The 19,835-nt window shown below is 45.0% G+C and overlaps 1 protein-coding gene across 1 annotated transcript in view; it reads right to left on the bottom strand.

Annotated features, from left to right (window-relative positions):
• TTC34 (tetratricopeptide repeat domain 34) overlaps nt 1-19,591 on the bottom strand; it is a 47,938-nt gene extending 28,347 nt beyond the window's left edge. Inside the window, exons 1-4 of the mRNA XM_069947565.1 lie at nt 19,356-19,591; nt 18,155-18,380; nt 14,719-14,911; nt 8,714-8,880 (exon numbers count right to left, since the gene is read on the bottom strand). Coding sequence (XP_069803666.1) covers nt 8,714-8,880; nt 14,719-14,911; nt 18,155-18,380; nt 19,356-19,591 — 822 coding nt within the window. The remainder of the gene's footprint in view (nt 1-8,713; nt 8,881-14,718; nt 14,912-18,154; nt 18,381-19,355) is intronic.
• Between the last annotated feature and the right edge of the window lie 244 nt (nt 19,592-19,835).

Below are 19,835 nucleotides of genomic sequence, written 5' to 3'. Positions count from 1 at the left end.
GTGGAAGTTCACCGAGGCATCTGGGAGGAATAAAGTCTATTCTGAGCCGGTGTAATAGCCTTCCCTATCTCCTCCCGGCATCATTACCGGCCACCTCTTCCATATCAATGGCGGCATTAATAACACGGCTGACTCTACAGGCGCCTCTTCTCGGATTACACCAGTTTTAAAGGGGAAATACAAGGAACAATATATATATATATATATATATATATATATATATATATATATATATATTTAAATTTTTCAGTTATGGAGATTTATGGCCCTGTGTTATAGTGAGATTCTCTGTGTTACCCAAATCAATCAATCACAGATGAGCTTCCATTTTATCAGAGCAATGTAAGAAATGAAAGTGGAGTTATGGTTAAAAGGGGTTATGATACTCACACCAGCACGATGGCCTTCTCATAATTCGTGGACACAGTACCACCTTGGACACCTTATACCTGTATCTGTATAGTGACATCATAGCATAGTTCCTGTGCTATAGCTGATAGTATCAGGATTAGATCCCCACATATAGGTAAAGGGTTGTCTTCACCGCTGATCGGTAAAGGGAGGGTCATCTACGATGATTGGTATTGGGTTGTTTTCTCCGCTAGTTGGTAAAGATTTGTCTTCTCAGCTGATCGGTAAAGGGTTGTGTTCTCCGATTATTCGTAAACAGTTGTCTTTTCGGATTATTTATAAAGGGTGGTCATCACTGGACATCATTGGTATTTGGTTGTCTTCTCTGCTAGTTGGTAAAGGGTCACCTTCTCCTCTGATTGCTAAAAGGATGTCTTCTCCTCCAATAGGTAAAGAACTGTCTTCTCTGCTGATTGGTAAAAGGTTGTCTTCTCCGATTATTCTTAAAGGGTGGTCATCTCCGATGATTGGTATTGGGTTGTCTTCTCTGCTAGTTGGTAAAGGGTTTATCGTCTCCTCTGATTGGTAAAGGGTTGTCTTGTGCTATGTTTGATAAAGATTTGTCTTCTCCACTGGTTGGTAAAAGGTTGTCTTCTCTGCTAGTTGGTAAAGGGTTGTCTTCTCTGATTATTCGTAAAGGGTTGTCTTCTCCTCTGATTGGTAAAGGGTTGTCTTCTGCTATGTTTTATAAAGATTTGTCTTCTCCACTGGTTGGTAAAGGGTTGTCTTTTGTGCTGGTTGGTAAGTGTTTGTCTTCTCCGATGATTGGTAAAGATTTGTCTTCTCCGCTAGTTGGTAAAGGATTGTCTTCTCAAATTTTCTGGTACAGTGAATGAATAGACATTGGTGTGTCAGATGGATGTTCTCATTCTCTGGGACAATCATCCATGTGGAGGAATTCCCGATATACCCGATCTGGGTATGAATCCATCCCTGTAGATCATGTACACTCATACATGCTGATTGCCTTCTTTGGGACATATGTCCCAACATGTCACACCGCTAAAAATATCTGCCATTGGTTGGATGGGCGTGACCAAGACTTTCAAGTGTTATCCTGGCCCCCAATTCCCCTCACTTGAACCCAATCAATCATTTGTGTGATCAACTTGATGGTGGTGTTGGCTCTATGGACTCTCTGTGGGATACAGTTAGCATGGCTCCAGATACCGGTGACACCTACCAGACCCTTATTGGATCACTTCCGGCCCGTCTAGCTGTTGTCTATGCTGCACACGATGGTTATTCTGGATATTAGCTGCTGGTCAGAATAATGTGATGGGGTGTATATCTGTACTTTGGTTATCATATCTGTTCAGTGGCGTCACTGTTTATATAATTCCTATGCAGTAACATAATCTTATTAGGGAGTTCATGTTCAGAATTTACAACTAAAAGTGGCCAAGGTGGAGTGGGGTCTTATTCCAAGTTTTGTTATGGGCCCTCCTCGGTTACTTGTTACGCTCCGGTCCCTTCTCTCACAGATAAGAACATTCTCCTCCACACAAACATGATCAGACTATAAGAGTCTTGTACCTGGAGCTGTGCCAAATTGTATCATAGTCCTGAACTGAAGCCGACACCGGCATCCTCAAGTGACCTTCCTCTCCCCTTTCAGATGACCCTGACTCCTGCAAATAGTATTAATAATAATATAATAACAATGGCTACCGGACTGTGCACTGCCAGCATACTTTACAGCGTGGGAACAATGGTATCTGTGTGCCACCCTCTTCAACACCATCTCCGATGCCAAAACCAAACAATGACTTGTCTGCCCACCCAATTCTCGGTACAGAAGACTTTCACAATCAGCAAAAACACATATATTATATGAATCTGAGACATGAGAACAAAGTTTAAAGTGTCCCTGACATCTAGAGACGTGAGATGAGATGAGCAAACCGAATCATCTGAACCAAGATTAGTGCCGAACTTTGCAAAAAAGTCTTTTCAAAGTTCATAACAAATCTTGGCTAGATGGTCGGCGCACATCTTAAAAAAAATAAATAAATGGTATGCTCTCCTGTCTGCACTCCCCCGGTATCCACCTCAGGGTCTCTGGTGTTTTCACCCACCTCCAGCTTGCTCAGCCCAACTCTGACTGAGATTGGACAGTGCCGTGGCCAGTGATTGGCTGAGCGGACTGTCACTCTTGTCTCGAAAATGACAGCTTGCTCAGCCAATCACTGGCCTTGACGCTGTCCCTTCTCAGTCAGTGATTGGCTGAACAGGCTGGAGGTGGGTGAAGACACCTGGGCCCCCGAGAGGAAGGACACCAGGGGAGCATGGACAAGTAAGTATAGATGAGAAAAATATGTGAACGCCTGCAGTCGTTTAGCTGTTTTAGTGCAATTCATTTAAGGTTCGGTTTGGATGAACCCGAATTTTACAGTAAATTTCGGCACACCTGTCGAAGTGAATGTTTGCTCATTTCTATTCATAATAAAAACCTGATCCAAAGCGATCTGGACTCCAGACTAGGCCGAAGGTTCATCATCTCCCATCTGTGACTGTAAGCACAAAGCCAGGACAACACAGGAGCGGCTTAGGGACAACTGTGGTGGTGCCGCCAGAGCCCTGACCTGAACCTAATGGGACATTTCTGGAGACATGACAATGGCATCCATCGCCAACCCCATCCAACCTGATCTGCAGAGAAGAGTGGCCCGTATTCACTGCCAAAGCGGCTTCCCCTAATACTGATGGGGATGGGAGATTCTAGTTTTCCCTTTTTAATAAAGTTGCTTTTTTTTTTTTAAAGATCTGGAGTAATGAGTAAAGAATGATGGCGGAAAACATGATTTTTAGTTTAACATAGGGTTGCCGCATAACAAACTACGAGAAGAGTGACGGCGCCTGAAGACTTTCCGAATGCACTGTAGAATACTATCCTCCTCCTATGATCCCCCCATCGCTGCCCCTCTGACTTGTCCCTCGGCAGCTGTGGACGATTCGCTCCGTACAGTCAGATGTTGCGATGTTTCTTTCCTCTGCCCCTTTAATATGTGCATTTATCACTGACCACAATTTCCACTGCACAAAGTGTTCTTCAATAAGCGCCTCTTTCTTCTTCTATTTTGTGTGTTTCTCGAGGATTGAATCGGCCTAACTACCTTAAGTGGGGCCTACGCTTGAAAAGCCATTTGCGCTGAGAACAAAATTAGTTAAATGGAACGATGAGCCGTGATTGACCTTGACAAGTGTATTGGTATAAGATGACGCCGGGGAGTGCGAGCGCCGACATGTCATTTACAGGCTTTTATATTAATGCGGATGCATCGCTGCGTCTTGTTTTCTTGGCTTTTAAAGGCAAAACAGAAAAAAAGATTGTCTCCTCGGAGGACCCGGCTCTGGCTGTGCGGTCACTTCAATGGCTTTCTCCCTCTTGTAGAGATAATTAGAAGATGGTCTTATGTAACGGGGAGAAAAAAATACATCCACATCGCTAAGACTGAAGCCTTTTAGAAGACGGTCTGATCCTACGCACTCTAGTTGTCCTCAACTTCTTACTAACAAAGATACGTAAAGAAGGTTAAGAAGAAAAAGATGGATCCAGATGTGTGAGGAGAAACATGGCCGAGGCAGATGGATCCAGATGTGTGAGGAGAAACATGTCCGGGACAGATAGATCCAGATGTATGAGGAAAAACATGGTCGGGGCAGATGGATCCAGATGTGTGAGGAGAAACATGGCCAAGGCAGATGGATCCAGATGTGTGAGGAGAAACATGTTCGGGACAGATAGATCCAGATGTATGAGGAGAAACATGGTCGGGGCAGATGGATCCAGATGTGTGAGGAGAAACATGGCTGGACAGATGGATCCAGATGTGTGAGGAGAAACATGGCCGGGACAGATGGATCCAGATGTGTGATGAGAAACATGTCTGGGACAGATAGATCCAGATGTATGAGGAGAAACATGGTCGGGGCAGATGGATCCAGATGTGTGAGGAGAAACATGGCTGGACAGATGGATCCAGATGTGTGAGGAGAAACATGGCCGGGACAGATGGATCCAGATGTGTGAGGAGAAACATGTCTGGGACAGATAGATCCAGATGTATGAGGAGAAACATGCTCGGGGCAGATGGATCCAGATGTGTGAGGAGAAACATGGCCGAGGCAGATGGATCCAGATGTGTGAGGAGAAACATGGCCGAGGCAGATGGATCCAGATGTGTGAGGAGAAACATGGCTGGGATAGATGGATCCAGATGTGTGAGGAGAAACATAGACTGGTCAGATAGATCCAGATGCGTGAGGTAAAACATAGACTGGTCAGATAGATCCAGATGTGTGTGGAGAAACATGGCCAGGACAGATGGATCCAGATGTGTGAGGAGAAACATGGCCAAGGCAGATGGATCCAGATGTGTGAGGAGAAACATGTCTGGGACAGATAGATCCAGATGTATGAGGAGAAACATGGTCGGGGCAGATGGATCCAGATGTGTGTGGAGAAACATGGCTGGACAGATGGATCCAGATGTGTGAGGAGAAACATGGCCGGGACAGATGGATCCAGATGTGTGAGGAGAAACATGTCTGGGACAGATAGATCCAGATGTATGAGGAGAAACATGCTCGGGGCAGATGGATCCAGATGTGTGAGGAGAAACATGGCCGAGGCAGATGGATCCAGATGTGTGAGGAGAAACATGGCTGGGATAGATGGATCCAGATGTGTGAGGAGAAACATAGACTGGTCAGATAGATCCAGATGCGTGAGGTAAAACATAGACTGGTCAGATAGATCCAGATGTGTGTGGAGAAACATGGCCAGGACAGATGGATCCAGATGTGTGAGGAGAAACATGGCCGGGGCAGATGGATCCAGATGTGTGAGGAGAAACATGGCCGGGACAGATGGATCCAGATGTGTGAGGAGAAACATGGCCGGGACAGATGGATCCAGATGTGTGAGGAGAAACATGGCCGGGGCAGATGGATCCAGATGTGTGAGGAGAAACATGGCCGGGACAGATGGATCCAGATGTGTGAGGAGAAACATGGCTGGGACAGATGGATCCAGATGTGTGAGGAGAAACATGGCGGCTGGGACAGATAGATCCAGATGTGTAAGGAGAAACATGGCTGGGACAAATGGACCTAGATGTGTGAGGAGAAACATGGCCGGGACAGATATATCCAGATGTGTGAGGAGAAACATGGCCGGGGCAGATGGATCCAGATGTGTGAGGAGAAACATAGACCAGTCAGAAGGATCCAGATGTGTGAGGAGAAACATGGCCGGGGCAGATGGATCCAGATGTGTGAGGAGAAACATAGACCAGTCAGAAGGATCCAGATGTATGAGGAGAAACATGTCCGGGACAGATAGAACTAGATGTGTGAGGAGAAACATGGCTGGGACAGATTAATCCAGATGTGTGAGGAGAAACATGGCCGGGGCAGATGGATCCAGATGTATGAGGAGAAACATGCTCGGGGCAGATAGAACCAGATGTGTGAGAAGAAACATGGCTGGGACAGGTGGATCCAGATGTGTGAGGAGAAACATGGCCGGGACAGATGGATCCAGTTCTCTGTTGAGAAAACATGGCCGGTCAGATGGATCTAGATCTCTGTGGAGAAACATGGCCGGTCAAATGGATCCAGATCTCTGTGGAGAAACATGGCTGGTCAGATGGATCCAGAGCTCTGTGGCACCATGCTGATGAGGGTCACAATGTTTCACAATCGGCATGAATGGATGACCCCTCTCGGTCAGGTGTGCACAGTTCAATTGGTTGGAGGAGCAGTAATGGCTCCTCTGATACCTGTTGATGGACTTTGGACAGTAGGGCTTATTTAAGCAGTGTATCCAACCAAGTTTTTCCTTGACATGGACAAAGGTGGTGGCAGCAGAGAGCACTGTGTCAGACTGGGGAGAAAACAACACTTCATGCAGGACATACAGCAGCTGATAAGTACTGGAAGACTGGACTTTTTTAAATAGAAGTAATTTACCAATCTATTTAACTTTCTGAAACCAGTTGATTTAAAAGGCAAAATGGAATACCCCTTAAATCCTTGGATGAGGTAGAACAGGATGCTTAGAGCATGTCAGTACCATTGTCTAATATGCAGTAAGAAGTGATCCTGTCCATTCCTGCAGAACCATTCATGGTCCGGTGGGATCTATGCCATATTCAGTGTAACATCTCAGAAGAGGGGCCACCAACATATGATGCTCCGTATGTAAAGTAATTACTTAGACTTATAAAAAGTCTATATAATATTGCTGTAAATAAATACTGGGGTCCCCGGGGGTCACAAGCCGGAGTCCCCGGCTATCTTACCCTGAACGGAGTTGTTCGCCACCATGGGAGGTAAAGTTGCGGACTTCCTACCAGACGTCTCATAGAAGAACACTAGTCAGTCGCTCCTCAGCCTGAAACTGCTGATAATAGGGAACAATGGCCTGAAGTGGAGAGAAGCTCCTTGTAATAAATAAGCTACACGCTGTCCCTGTTTACGGCTGATGCTCTGTTACATTGTATCAGAATGGAGGTCTCTTATCTCTTTGATAGAACACAATGAGTAAATTTCCTTCCAGCCGCAGTTTGTTTGATTCATGGAGCTGCTCTGGCCGTGGTGAGAAGATGCCAAGTCTGAGCGGCTCAGATGCCGCATGGGAACATCACAATACGACCGAGTCTCCAAGCGATAAGAAAATCATCATTTACCTTGAGAACGCCATTGTTTCTGGTTCCCATCGCTGAACCGGCTGGACGTTACCATTTATAATCTTATTATTACGGCCAGGAACGGTTGGGCACTCGCCTCTGAGCTCCTGCCGACGGTCAATTCATCAGCTCACTTCTTATTCGGCTTGAGAACAATGATGCAGACAATTCAATACGAGAAGAACAATATACTGGGCCCATGGTGCACCTGGGGGGAACTTCTAAGGGAAGGGTAGGGCTGCATGTAGTTATAGGCCTGGGCAGTATGCAAAAAGGTATGAACACTTCTGCAAACAATCACGACTAAATGAAACACTTTGGAACTAGTCAGGATTAGAGATGAGAAAGTTTTCTTAAAGGGAATGTGTCATCTAAATTTTTATTTCATTTTTGTACATTGTTATGGGGGCGGCCATATCGCTGTTCTTAACAGCATTTAGTGACATTCTTTACAGCAAGACTCATGGACATAGATGGCAATAGATAGACACTGTTCTTAGTGTGCTCTGTAACCTTTGAAGAGGTCATTTCACAGGGAGCTGCGATTGTCTCCTCTATCTACTAGTGTCACATGACGCTGCAATGCTGTACAGATCACTTTACAGCAGCCTCCTCTTATCACCATAGACATATTATTTTATTATACATTCATACAATTATTGATTTTCTGATGACACCTTCCCTGTAAAAGTTCAGTTCAGCAATTGTTTTTTTCTAAGTGGCCATAAATGATCCCTGTAGGGAAGCAGCCATGGGTTGTGCATCTGAAAAGTCCTACAATTTTGTGTATACAGCCACCACACAGAGCTATGGCCTTCCTTCACATATCCTGTCTCCCTATTACTGTGCGAGTGGGCGGGCTCGTCCTACTGTGCTGTGTGCTCTGACCAATCAGCTGTCTCTGTTTCACACAGGAAGAATCAGAGAGCGTGCAATATCATGGCCACCTCCCATCTACCTCTCCTCTTTCTATTCTTACTATACATTTGTAACACTGCTATTACCCATACAGTCTCAGCTATTTGCCAGTATCTCTGTGTACTGCGCCCTCTAGAGGTGGCTGCAGAAACCCAGTAGTTTACTGTATACAGGGGATACAATGAGCGCCCGACGTTATTAAAGGGATTTTTCTTTCAAATCAACTAGTACCAGAAAGTGCCAGAGAGTTGTAATTTACTTCTCTTAAAAAAAGTTATCCAGTACTTATCAGCTGCTGTATGACCATGCAGGAAGTGGTGTATTCTTTCCAGTGCTCTCTGCTGCCACATCTGTCCATGTCAGGAACTGTCCAGAGAAGGAGAGGTTTTCTATGGGGATTTGTTGCTGCTCTGGACAGTTCCTGACATAGACAGAGGTGGCAGCAGAGAGCACTGTGTCAGACTGGAAAGAATACACCACTTCCTGCAGGACATACAGCAGCTGATAAGTACTGGAATATTTGAGATTTTTTTTTTTTAATAGAAGTAAATTTAAAAAATCCCAGTTGATCTGAAAAATAAAAATAAAATGTGAACAACCCCTTTAAGATGCTAAGAAAATGAATCAGTACCTCAAAATGATCTAGTGTTAAAAGTTGGAGAACCCCTTTAAGCTAAGAGTAAGGTTACCTTCTGCTGGTTCAGCGTGGCGTACACTAAGCTCTTCCCACACAGTGCCTCCACGCTGCCGGGTTCCTCCTTCAGGACATTATTGAAGTCATAGATGGCGGTTTTCTTCTGTCCCAGCTGACCGTAACATCTGGCTCTGGCCAGTAAGGAGTCCTTGGCGTGTCCGCCTGATGGAGAGAAGACACAAGAACGTTACAAGGAGGAATGTTATCTCCTCAGCTACCAGAGCAACGTGCTCCGCAGGGTGAGAGAGACATTGACTCCGTGTTCTCCGGACCACCTGCCATCACACAGAATCACCCAGTGTATAGTGATGTCATAGAGAAAACTGGTCACATGTAATCATATACTACTGCAAGTAATAAGGATAATGCTAATAATAATAGTAAAATAAAGTAATATATAGATCATAGCAGCAAAAACAAAGAATTGTTACGGTAATAAGCCAGTAATTGGCTGTTGTTTCCTGTGTACGGTGCTGTCATGTCTCCAGACACTTAAAGCGGTACTCCATTAAAATATTTTTTTCTTTTAAATCTGCAACTGAACTGGAGACAACAGTAGGGGGAAAAGTGGCCATGTTTTTGTAGCGCTGGATAACCCCTTTAAGGCAGCTGAAGAAATTAGCACATTTCTTTCACTGGCCCAGAGGACCCCTTTAAGTTTTCCTTGCATTAAATGGGTTTCTCGGGATGATAATATTTATGACCTTTCCCTAGAAGATGTCAGATGAGTGAAGGTCTGATCTGCGGCACCCCTCTGATTGGCTGCTTAAAGGGCCTCTTCATTGTTTTCTCCATACATATTGTAACTCCTGCATTGTGGCCCCTGCAACCAGCTGATTATTAAAGATCGAATCCTCAATGATTGGAGAGTCGGTCATTTCATCAATAATAAAGTCACCGACGATCCCTATACACATGGAGAGGCGACACATAGCACGGCCAAGACTCTCAACCAGTAAGGGTGGGTGTTAGCTGTATATTACACATGATGCAACGGCCAGAATTAGCGATAACTCTGGTCCCTGCCATCTAACCATTTAAAGGGATATTCCCATTTCAATTAATATAGTTATACTTGTATATAAAGCTGTAATGTAGATGTATAAAGATATAGCAATATAGTATATCGATACTGTATTAGATATGTAAATAGATATATAAATATGTATACCATAGCTATATATATACAGTGAGTCCAAGAAGTATTTGATCCCTTGCTGATTTTCTTTGTTTGCCCACTAATAAAGACATGATCATTCTATACTTTTAATGGTAGATGTATTCTTACATGGAGAGACAGAATATTAAAAAGAAAATCCAGAAAATAAATCTAAGGAATATATATTAATTGATTTGTATTTCATGGAGTGAAATAAGTATTTGATCCCTTAGTATTCATTAGCAGTTCTGGCTTTTACAGACCAGTTAGACACTCCCAATCAACTTGTTACCTGACCTGAAGCCACCTGTTCTCACTAATCACTTGTGTGAAAAACAACTGTCCACAGAATCAGACAGATCACACAGATTTCAAGTCTCCAACATGGGTAAAACCAAAGAGCTGTCACAGGACCTCAGAGTCAGAATTGTTGACCTTCACAAAGCTGGAATGGGCTACAAAAAGATTAGTAAGGTGTTGGATGTGAAAGTAACAACTATTGGTGCAATTATCAGAAAGTTTAAAGAGTATAACATGACAAACAGACCTCGGCCCGGTGCTCCAAAGAAGATTTCGCCTGGTGGGGTGGCAATGATGCTGAGAACAGTCAGAAATCGTCCTGCAACCACTCGGCAGGAGTTAGCAAATGACCTGAAGGCAGCTGGGACCACAGTTTGCAAGGAAACAATTGGCAACACTTTGCGCAACAATGGATTCACATCCTGCAGTGCCCGAAAGGTACCCCTGCTGAAGAGAGCACATGTGGAGGCGCGCCTCAAGTATGCCAATGATCATTTGAAAGATGAACCAAGTTATTGGGAGAAGGTTTTGTGGTCAGATGAGACCAAAATTGAACTTTTTGGCCTCAACTCCACCCGCCATGTGTGGAGGAAGAAAAATGCTGCCTATGACCCCAAGAACACTGTGCCCACCGTCAAGCATGGAGGTGGAAGCATAATGTTTTGGGGGTGTTTCTCTGCCAAGGGTACAGGGCTACTTCACCGCATCACTGGGAAGATGGATGGAGCCATGTACCGCACAATCCTGAGGGACAACCTCCTCCCCTCTGCCAGGGTTCTGAAAATGGGCCGTGGTTGGGTCTTCCAACATGATAACGGCCCTAAACATACAGCAAAGGCAACAAAGGATTGGCTCAAGAAAAATCCCATTAAGGTCATGGAGTGGCCCAGCCAGTCGCCAGACCTCAATCCGATGGAAAATCTATGGAGGGAGCTGAAGGTCAGAGTTGCCAAGCGACAGCCCACCAACCTTCATGATTTAGAGAGAATCTGCAAAGAAGAGTGGGCCAAAATTCCCCCTGGTGTGTGCGCTAAACTTGTGGTTAACTACAACAAACGTCTCACCGCTGTGCTTGCAAACAAAGGCTTTGCCACTAAGTATTGAGTGTGTTTGGCAAGAGGGATCAAATACTTATTTTCCTCGTTGAAATACAAATTAATTAAAATATATTCTTTAAAATTATATTCTGGATTTTTTCTTGATATTCTGTCTCTCCATGTTAGAATATATCTACCATTAAAAGTGCTGAAGGATAGTGTCTTTATTAGTGGGAAAACAAAGAAAATCAGCAAGGGATCAAATACTTCTTGGACTCACTGTATATGCTGCAGTGAAATGATGGAATCCAGGGATTTGATCAAATCCTGGGAAATGATGGAATGACCGCGCGTTCCATCATTTCCTTAGACATTTGATTAAATGCCTGACCCCTTTCAGGTAAATGACGGAAATGAACGATCAAGGAGTGGCCCGGCTCTACATTTGGTGGCGGACGGGAGAGCAGAGGGGCACACCTCCACGGCAGGCATATGGCGGTGGGGCGGATGGGGGAGCAGAGTGGCACACCCCCTGGCAGGCATATGGCAACGGGGTGGACGGGGAGCAGAGCGGCACACTCCCTTGCAGGCATATGGCAGCAAGGTGGACGGGACCGGGGGCAGAGCGGCACACTCCCTGGCAGGCATATGGCAGCAAGGTGGACGGGGAGCAGAGCGGACTCCTTTGGGAGCAGGAGGCGTGTCGCAGGGAGGGGCGGACGGGACCTAAGGCAGACCGGGAGCGGAGTGGCACACCTCCCGGCAGGCATACTGCATTGGGCCGGACGGAGAGCAGAGCGGACAGGCCGGGGGAGCAGGAGGCATGTCACGGGGCAGACGGGGAGCAGAGTGGCACACCTTTCGGCAGGCGTACGGTGGCGAGGGCGCACGGGGAGCAGAAAGGCAGCAGTGACGGACAGGGAGCAGAGCGGACAGGCTGGGGGAGCAGGAGGCATGTGGCAGGGCTGGGCGGACGGTGAGCAGAGCAACACACCTCCCGGCAGGCATATGGCGGCAGAGGGGGACGGGGAGCGGAGCGGTCAGGCTGGGGGAGCAGGAGGTGTGTAACGGGGAAATGAGCGGAACGGGTAGCAGAGAGGTGGCAGAGGCGGACGGGCTGGGAGGAGCAGAGAGGGGATACGGTAAGCAAATTCTATGTCGCGGGGGAAATTATAGAGTTTGTTCCATAATTTCCCTGAAAGGGGTCAGTGATTTGATCAGTTCCCTAGGGAAATAATGGAACGGCGCGGTCATTTCATCATTTCCCGGGATTTGATCAAATCATTTCACTGCAACATATACCAACATATACCAGCTCCACCACTGCTTTTAGAGCAGAGTGGTGATCGGTTACCTAGACAATGAGATGTCAACAATAGGAGGGTAAGAGCAGTGTATCAGGAGAAGAAGAGAATTTCAGTGTAGTTGCAAAAATCCTTAAGAGTCCTACAAAATTGACTATGTTAGTTGAGATGGGAATATTTAAATTCGGTGGTCACCTGGTTAGAAGGAGGAGGATCCCTCTTTGAACCCCCCCACTGCCCCCCCCCCCCCCCCACTTCCCTTAGTATGCTAATAAATAGTCACGGGAACCACTAGCCTAATGTCCGCCATCTTGGTACACCTATCACACCCTGCCAGCAGCAGAGCCCAGCAGGATGCCGGTCAGTGTTATGCAGCCGTACTGCGGTGTATTTATCAGTGATCATGTGATCTCACGGTAAAATTCCCTACTGGGATTTATGGAAAATTCAAAAATAAAAAAATAATAAATCAAATAACAACATATACAAAAATAGATAAATGTAAAAAAACAAAAAAATCATCACACAAACACATAATCCAGCTCTAGTGTCCTGATCCCACAGCAGCACCTCCACCTCCAGCCGCTGAGGACTATGGGTAAGTTCCATTCCCCATTATTATTCCAGTCCTTTCTCCCTGACTTTGATGATCCGCAACGTGACGAGCCGTCTGCAATATGACAATGACCCCTTTGAAGTTGCGCGGCGTCAGGTTAATAGGAAGGGATTTCACCTGCTGTTTCCGCATCTATTATATTCGGTTTTCCTTATAAAAGGGTAAAATCTCCAATTAATTCCTCGAGTCATCGCATCAGCCAAATCTGCACCCAGGAAAGCTGGGTGACCGGCAGTAGCCTCCTGAATGACAAACCTGCCATAACGGATGACAAGCACCATGATACAGAATTGTCATTCAGTATATTTGGAAAGCTGGGTCTCTGCTATGGCAGCCATATTGGTCGTTATCCAGCTTTCCAGGATACGGATAAGAAACAGCAGAGTAATATGTCTACCAGGCTGTCACTGGTGGAGGACTCGGGGGCTACTACTAATGGTAGCTCTGCTGCCTGCTGGGATCTCCAATGATCAGGATGCGAGTGTTGACTTTGCTCACAGCACCCCCAAAGGTGAAAAAGAGTATTACACCTCTCTTATACAAATGAGATGTGTCAAGTCCTCCAGAATAAGAGACGCTCTCCAGTCTCACTGATTAATAAGAGACCAGAACTGGGGACCCATCACCCTTCTATTAAAGGGGTATTCCAAATTTAAAAATGTATAAAACAGAAAACCAAAAACAAACAAACAAGATAGGGGATAGTGAACTGATCAGTTGGGGTCCGACTGCAGGGATCCTCAATGTTAATCATAGTGGATATATATATATATATATATACACACAGCTACTGCTTCAGTCACTTTCTATGGGACCAATCATAGCTCAGCGCTGTACTCAGAGAATGAATGGAGCAGCGCTCTGCCGCTTCCTTCCCTCAGGGGGCAATTGACCTCTGTTCTCTTAATCAGTTGGGGGTCACACAGATCAGCTAGTTGTCTCCTATCAGTGTAGGTTTTCTCTTTCTCTCTTTAAATGGTGACTGTCACTTTAAAGATTTTGGACCTGTCCTGGAGCAACAGTGTCAAAATTGCAGGCCACCAGACTGAGCTTGTACACCCGGATAATCAAAGCTGGGGAGTGAAGCACTTACTTACCTTCACCCAGACCCCGACTGATCAAAATCTTTAGCATTTTAAAAGTTAGAGGGACACTTTAAAGGGGAACTTTTAAGGTCACTTTTTTTTTCAAATCAACTAGTTCCAGAACGTTATATAGATTTATAAATTATTTCTACTTAAAAATCTCCAGTCTTCCAGTACTTATCAGCTGCTGTATGGCCTGCAGGAAGTGGTGTATTCTTTCCAGTGTGACACAGTGCTCTCTGCTGCCTCCTCTGTCCATGTCAGGAACTGTCCAGAGCAGGAGAGGTTTTCTATGGGAATTTGCTGCTGCTCTGGACAGTTCCTGACATGGACAGAGGTGGCAGCAGAGAGCACTGTGTCAGACTGGAGGGAACACAACACTTCCTGCAGGACATACAGCAGCTGATAAGTACTGGAAGACTGGCGACTTTTAATTAGAAATAAATTACACATCTATACTAGTTGATTTGAAAATATATATATTTAGCCTATATTTTACCTGATGCGATGATGGCGAAGGACAGGTAGGCGACGGCTTCCTTCACATAGGCCTCCCCTTGTTTGCTTTGCAGAATGGCCAGAGCCTTGGAGTGACAGTGATTCTGCATCAGTCTGCGGTCGTCTTCCTTGAATATATCCATGATGGGGAGGAGGCAGGACGTGTCGCCCAGCTGGATCACCTTCTTTATCAGCTGAGAAACAGGAGTCACATAGAGGTAGAGAGGATTAATGTCAGGGATAGGGAACCTGCTGCAGAACTACAACCCCCAGCATGCCTGCACAACTGTTGTCTGGCCTTTAACTGTCCAGGCATGATGGGAGTTGCAGTTTTGCAGCAGGTTTCCTATCCTTGATTTAAACAGAATCTGCAATGTAATAAGGAGGGATCCCAGCAAATATAAATTCTCCAATCATCATTGTCTGGTAGTCGAAAATGTAAGTCCTATCCGATTCTGGGTGATAAACAATATGGCGGCCAGTACAATTGCCACCCAGCCTTGTCACAGTTCTGAATAGCTTAACTATATACCATCTCTGCACATCAATACAGCAATGATATTCAATATCTGTAACCATAAAGTGTACCGCCCTGCTGTTCATTGTTGGGACTGCAGGGAAACTCCGGCAAAAATCTTTTTCTTTCAAATCTACTGGTGTCACCAGTCACCAGGAAGTGGTGTATTCTCTCCAGTCTGACACAGTGCTCTCTGCTGCCACCTCTGTCCATGTCAGGAACTGTCCAGAGCAGCAGTATCCCCATAGAAAACCTCTCCTGCTCTGGACAGTTCCTGACATGGACAGAGGTGGCAGCAGAGAGCACTGTGTCAGACTGGAAAGAATACACCACTTCCTGGAGGACATACAGCAGCTGATAAGTACTGGCAGCGGGATGACAATCCTGCTGCGAGTATGTAATCACATTGGAAATTACAGGAGAGGTATCCGCTGCGGAATTTGCTGCAAACTCATAGCGTGACATACACTGCGGATACGTTACGTGCAATTCTAGCCTTAAAGGGGTTATCCAGGCTTAGAAACACTTGGCTGTTTTCTACCAGAAACAGTGCCTCAGGTTGTGTGCAGTATTGCAGCTTGGTTCTATTGAAGTTAATTGAGCTTTATTGCAATACCACACACAACCTGAGGACAGGGGTGGCGCTGTTTTTGCAAGAAAGTAGCTGTGCTTTTGTGATTTTCCTAATCTTAGATAAGCCCTTTAACCTCTTCATACTACAAATCCTAGCTTCTTGCTGCATCCATTGGGGAGTGATCTAGTACAATAGCATAAGTGCTTACAGATCAACACCTAATGGTCACAACAGGTAGCACTGAACCCAGCCTTAAAAGGGTTATCCAGTGCTACAAAAACATGGCCACTTTCTTCCAGAGACAGCAACGCTTTTGTTTCCAGTTTGGATGCAGGTTTTGTAACTCAGTTCCATTGAAGTGAATGGAGCTTAACTGCAAACCGCACCTGACCTGGAGACAAGAGTGGTGCAGTCTTGGAAAGAAAGTGGCTATGTTTTTGTAGTGCTGGATAATCCCTTTAAATTCAGTATGTCCCCTGCTGAGCATGGGATACAGGAGGCACACACAGCACCTGTACTGGCACTACAATCAGCAGATAGTATAATAGAAAATACAGCTCTGCTGCCATCTGCTGGCGGAGATCACACACAACAATTGGCCATTGAATCAGTAGGTTACTGATTCCTTCCTACTATAATGTTCTTTGCTCTCCTGATTTCTATAATAAAATGAAATATCACAGTCATTCTGTAGTACATCTGAGCTACCATGATCAGGCAGTGATGGGTGAGGGGTTTCCCTTCTCATAGACTAAGCTCTTACCAGCAGGACCCTCATTTCTCATGTTTGACTTGATGGTTACAGGTGTATCTCTGCAATGGAAATGTTTTTGTTATGTACGCCCCCCCAGAATTGTAAAGTGTTGCACAATATGTTGGCTCCTATATAAATATAACGATTATTATTCAGGTATGTGTAGCTGGTAAGATATCTTATATCTTGCCGTTTTTTACTGAGGTCACTTTTGTTCCTTTTTCTATGTGAAACTATTATATGATGATCATGGAGCACATTACTAAATACACTTCCTTTAATCTGAAATCCAATAATTCAGAAATTCCGATAGTCCAGCACACTTGTTTGCTTGTCTAAAAAACTGTTGCATTTGTGAGCATCTGTTTTGATCCGTTTTTCCATTGAATTCCATTATTAAAAAAAAAAAAAAAAAAAAAATGAAAGACGGGAATAGACTTTTTTGGAAGTCAATGGAAAAACAGATCAAAACGAAGGCTCACAAATGCAACAGACGAAAAACAAAGGATTGCAAAAAAAAACGTAGTGTGAACCGAGCCTAATGCGGTCATGTCATGTATTTCCTGCAAGTAAATCAGATTCATTGATTGAATACTGTAGACATAAACCTGATTTGCATAAAACATAGAAAAAAACATAAAAAAAAGTATCAAAGCTCCAAAAATGCTCCGTAATAGAAGAACATGCAGAAAAATGCTCAAAAACAAAGTTAAAAACCCTTGAAAAGAGTTTAAAGGGGTACTCTAGCCGAAATCTTTTTCTTTCAAATCAACTGGTTTTAAAAAGTTATACAGATTTGTAATTTACTTCTACTTATAAATCTCCAGTATTCTAGAACTTATCAGCTGCTGTATGTCCTGCAGGAAGTGGTGTATTCTTTCCAGTGTGACACAGTGCTCTCTGCTGCCACCTCTGTCCATGTCAGGAACTGTCCAGAGCAGCAGAGGTTTTCTATGGGGATTTACTGCTGCTCTGGACAGTTCCTGACATGCACAGAGGTGGCAGCAGAGAGCACTGTGTCACACTGGAGAGAATATACCACTTCCTGCATGACATACAGCAGCTAATAAGTACTGGACGACTGGAGATTTTTAATTATCAGTAAATTACAAATCTACATAACTTTCTGATTTGAAAGAAAATTTTCACTGGAGTACCCCTTTAAGCCTCAATTTTAATTGTAACTGAGCAGATAGGAAGGGGCACAGGGCTCCGCTGACTGTTCTGACCCTTTGGTTGGGGTCTCAGCGCGCAGACCCCATTGATCACAACTTCTGACAGGTCACATGACATATTAGAACAGTAATAGGGAACCTGTGGCCCTCCAGCTGTTGCAAAACTACAATTCCCATCATGCCTGGACAGTTGTAGATTTGCAACAGCTGGGGGGGCCGCAGGTTCCCCATCCCTGTATTAGAAGTATGTAACTCATGGATAGGGAACTTTCGGCCCTCGGCTATCCAGGCATAGTAGGAGTTGTAGTTTTGCAACAGGTAGAGGGCTAAAGGTTCCCTATGTCTAGGCTAGGAATCATTCACTGTAATGGAGCGATGCTGACACCTGCTGGTAGAGAGCAGAGTTGCATGCAGTACCTGGTTCCCGTCATAGATGAAACCTTTCTTGAACTGCAGCAGTGCCAGCCGGGCCAGGACCGGAGATCTCTGAGAACTGCTGCTGAGGGCCAAGGAAAGCATCTTGTGAGCTTCTTCGATACGATCCATTCGGTAGAGGGCGTCCGTGCACAGTATCCGACACACATCATCCGTGGGGTCCAGCATCATCAGGAGACTGGCCAGCTGGTGCACGCCCGACACGTCACTGTCACATAGGAACATAGAAGACTGTCAGCAGAGCTGGGCCATCTAGTCTGCCCTTATATCATCACCTTTATTACTGTACCACATCTGCTGGAAGTTTCCTCCAAGCATCTACTACTCTTTCAGTAAAATTATATAAAAACTAAAACTACTGTTCCCTGTTATCAGCCAGTTCAGCCTGGGAAGAGGCAGACTGTAGTGTCCTTCAATAGGAAATCATGATTCACTTGAATGCAGCAATACCAGTCACAGTCTATCAACAAGAGGGGCGCTGTAAAGAGTCTCATACAGCTCCCTAAGGCCTTATTCACAGGTTCAGGTGACATGGCTATGTCACAGAACGGCCGCTGTCTTAGACTCGGATGGTACTGCAGTACATCACTTCTTTATAGTTGGAATACGGGCACATTGTGATGTGCTCACATTCCAATTAACCATTGCAGACAATGTAAGGTGCGACCGGAGCCGCACTTTACATTGTGTGTACAGTTTATTTCATGCGGCTGCTATACAATGAATGGAACGCATGGAATTCCATAGTAATTGACTACTATCAGTAATTCACTGGGTCCCTGGCTGCCATCTTAAAGGAAATGTGTCATTAGGAAATGACTTATTGTATAAATAAACTTTTTATGTTAAACATAATTTTTTAAGAATTGTTGGTGACATTTTTTCTAATTTTCCATGTTTCTATCTATATTTTAAAATAATCCTGATATCTTGCAGTTCTCATTCTCACCACTGGGGGTAAAACTAAGCTGAGACTTCCTGTTGTGCCTGTGGTGATAAGAGGAGGCCGCAGTAAAGTGATCTGTACAGCATTGCAGCGTCATGTGACACCAGTGTATAAAGGAGATAGCTGAGATCTGATTTTTCTCTGATACTCAGACATACTACTGCTGTCCTCTTATACAGCAATGGGGTCTCCCCTATAGATATATGTAGCATGTAGGAACGTGTAGTTGGTCCTTACCATTCTTCAGAGTCTTCGTCAGTCTCTGCAGTGTTATTTTTACTCGATAGTCCGTGTTCATTGGTACTGGGCTTCCTGTGCAGCATCTTCTCCCCTTCCTCCTGTAGGACCTTGTACAGAAGGCCTCTCTGGTTCCAGGGTACATAGGTTTTAATGGTCAGTAAGGTTTCATCTAATTTCAGCTTGCAGGCGGTAACGTAATCCAGAGCGGTCAGATAGGAGTTTCCGCTTACCATCCGGATTAGTCCTCTCCCACAGAGCGCCCTCACACAGCTAGAAGGATGCGGCGACTCGTCTTCTATAATCTTCTGAAAATCCTTCAGGGCCGGCTGATGTTCATTACTGTGAAAGTGACAGAAGCCTCGGAGGACGTACAAGGTGTTTTGATAAGTCTTAATCTCCGAGTTAATCAACTGGTTGCAAATATCCAGACAGGTCCGGAAGTCTCCGGAAAGGAGTTTACAGTCTGCAAGACGCACG

Source organism: Dendropsophus ebraccatus, chromosome 12 (assembly GCF_027789765.1).
Source record: "Dendropsophus ebraccatus isolate aDenEbr1 chromosome 12, aDenEbr1.pat, whole genome shotgun sequence".
Classification (NCBI taxonomy): Eukaryota; Metazoa; Chordata; class Amphibia; order Anura; family Hylidae; genus Dendropsophus; species Dendropsophus ebraccatus.
The sequence above is the reverse complement of the archived record's forward strand: the minus strand, read 5'-3'. Positions and strand labels throughout refer to the sequence as shown.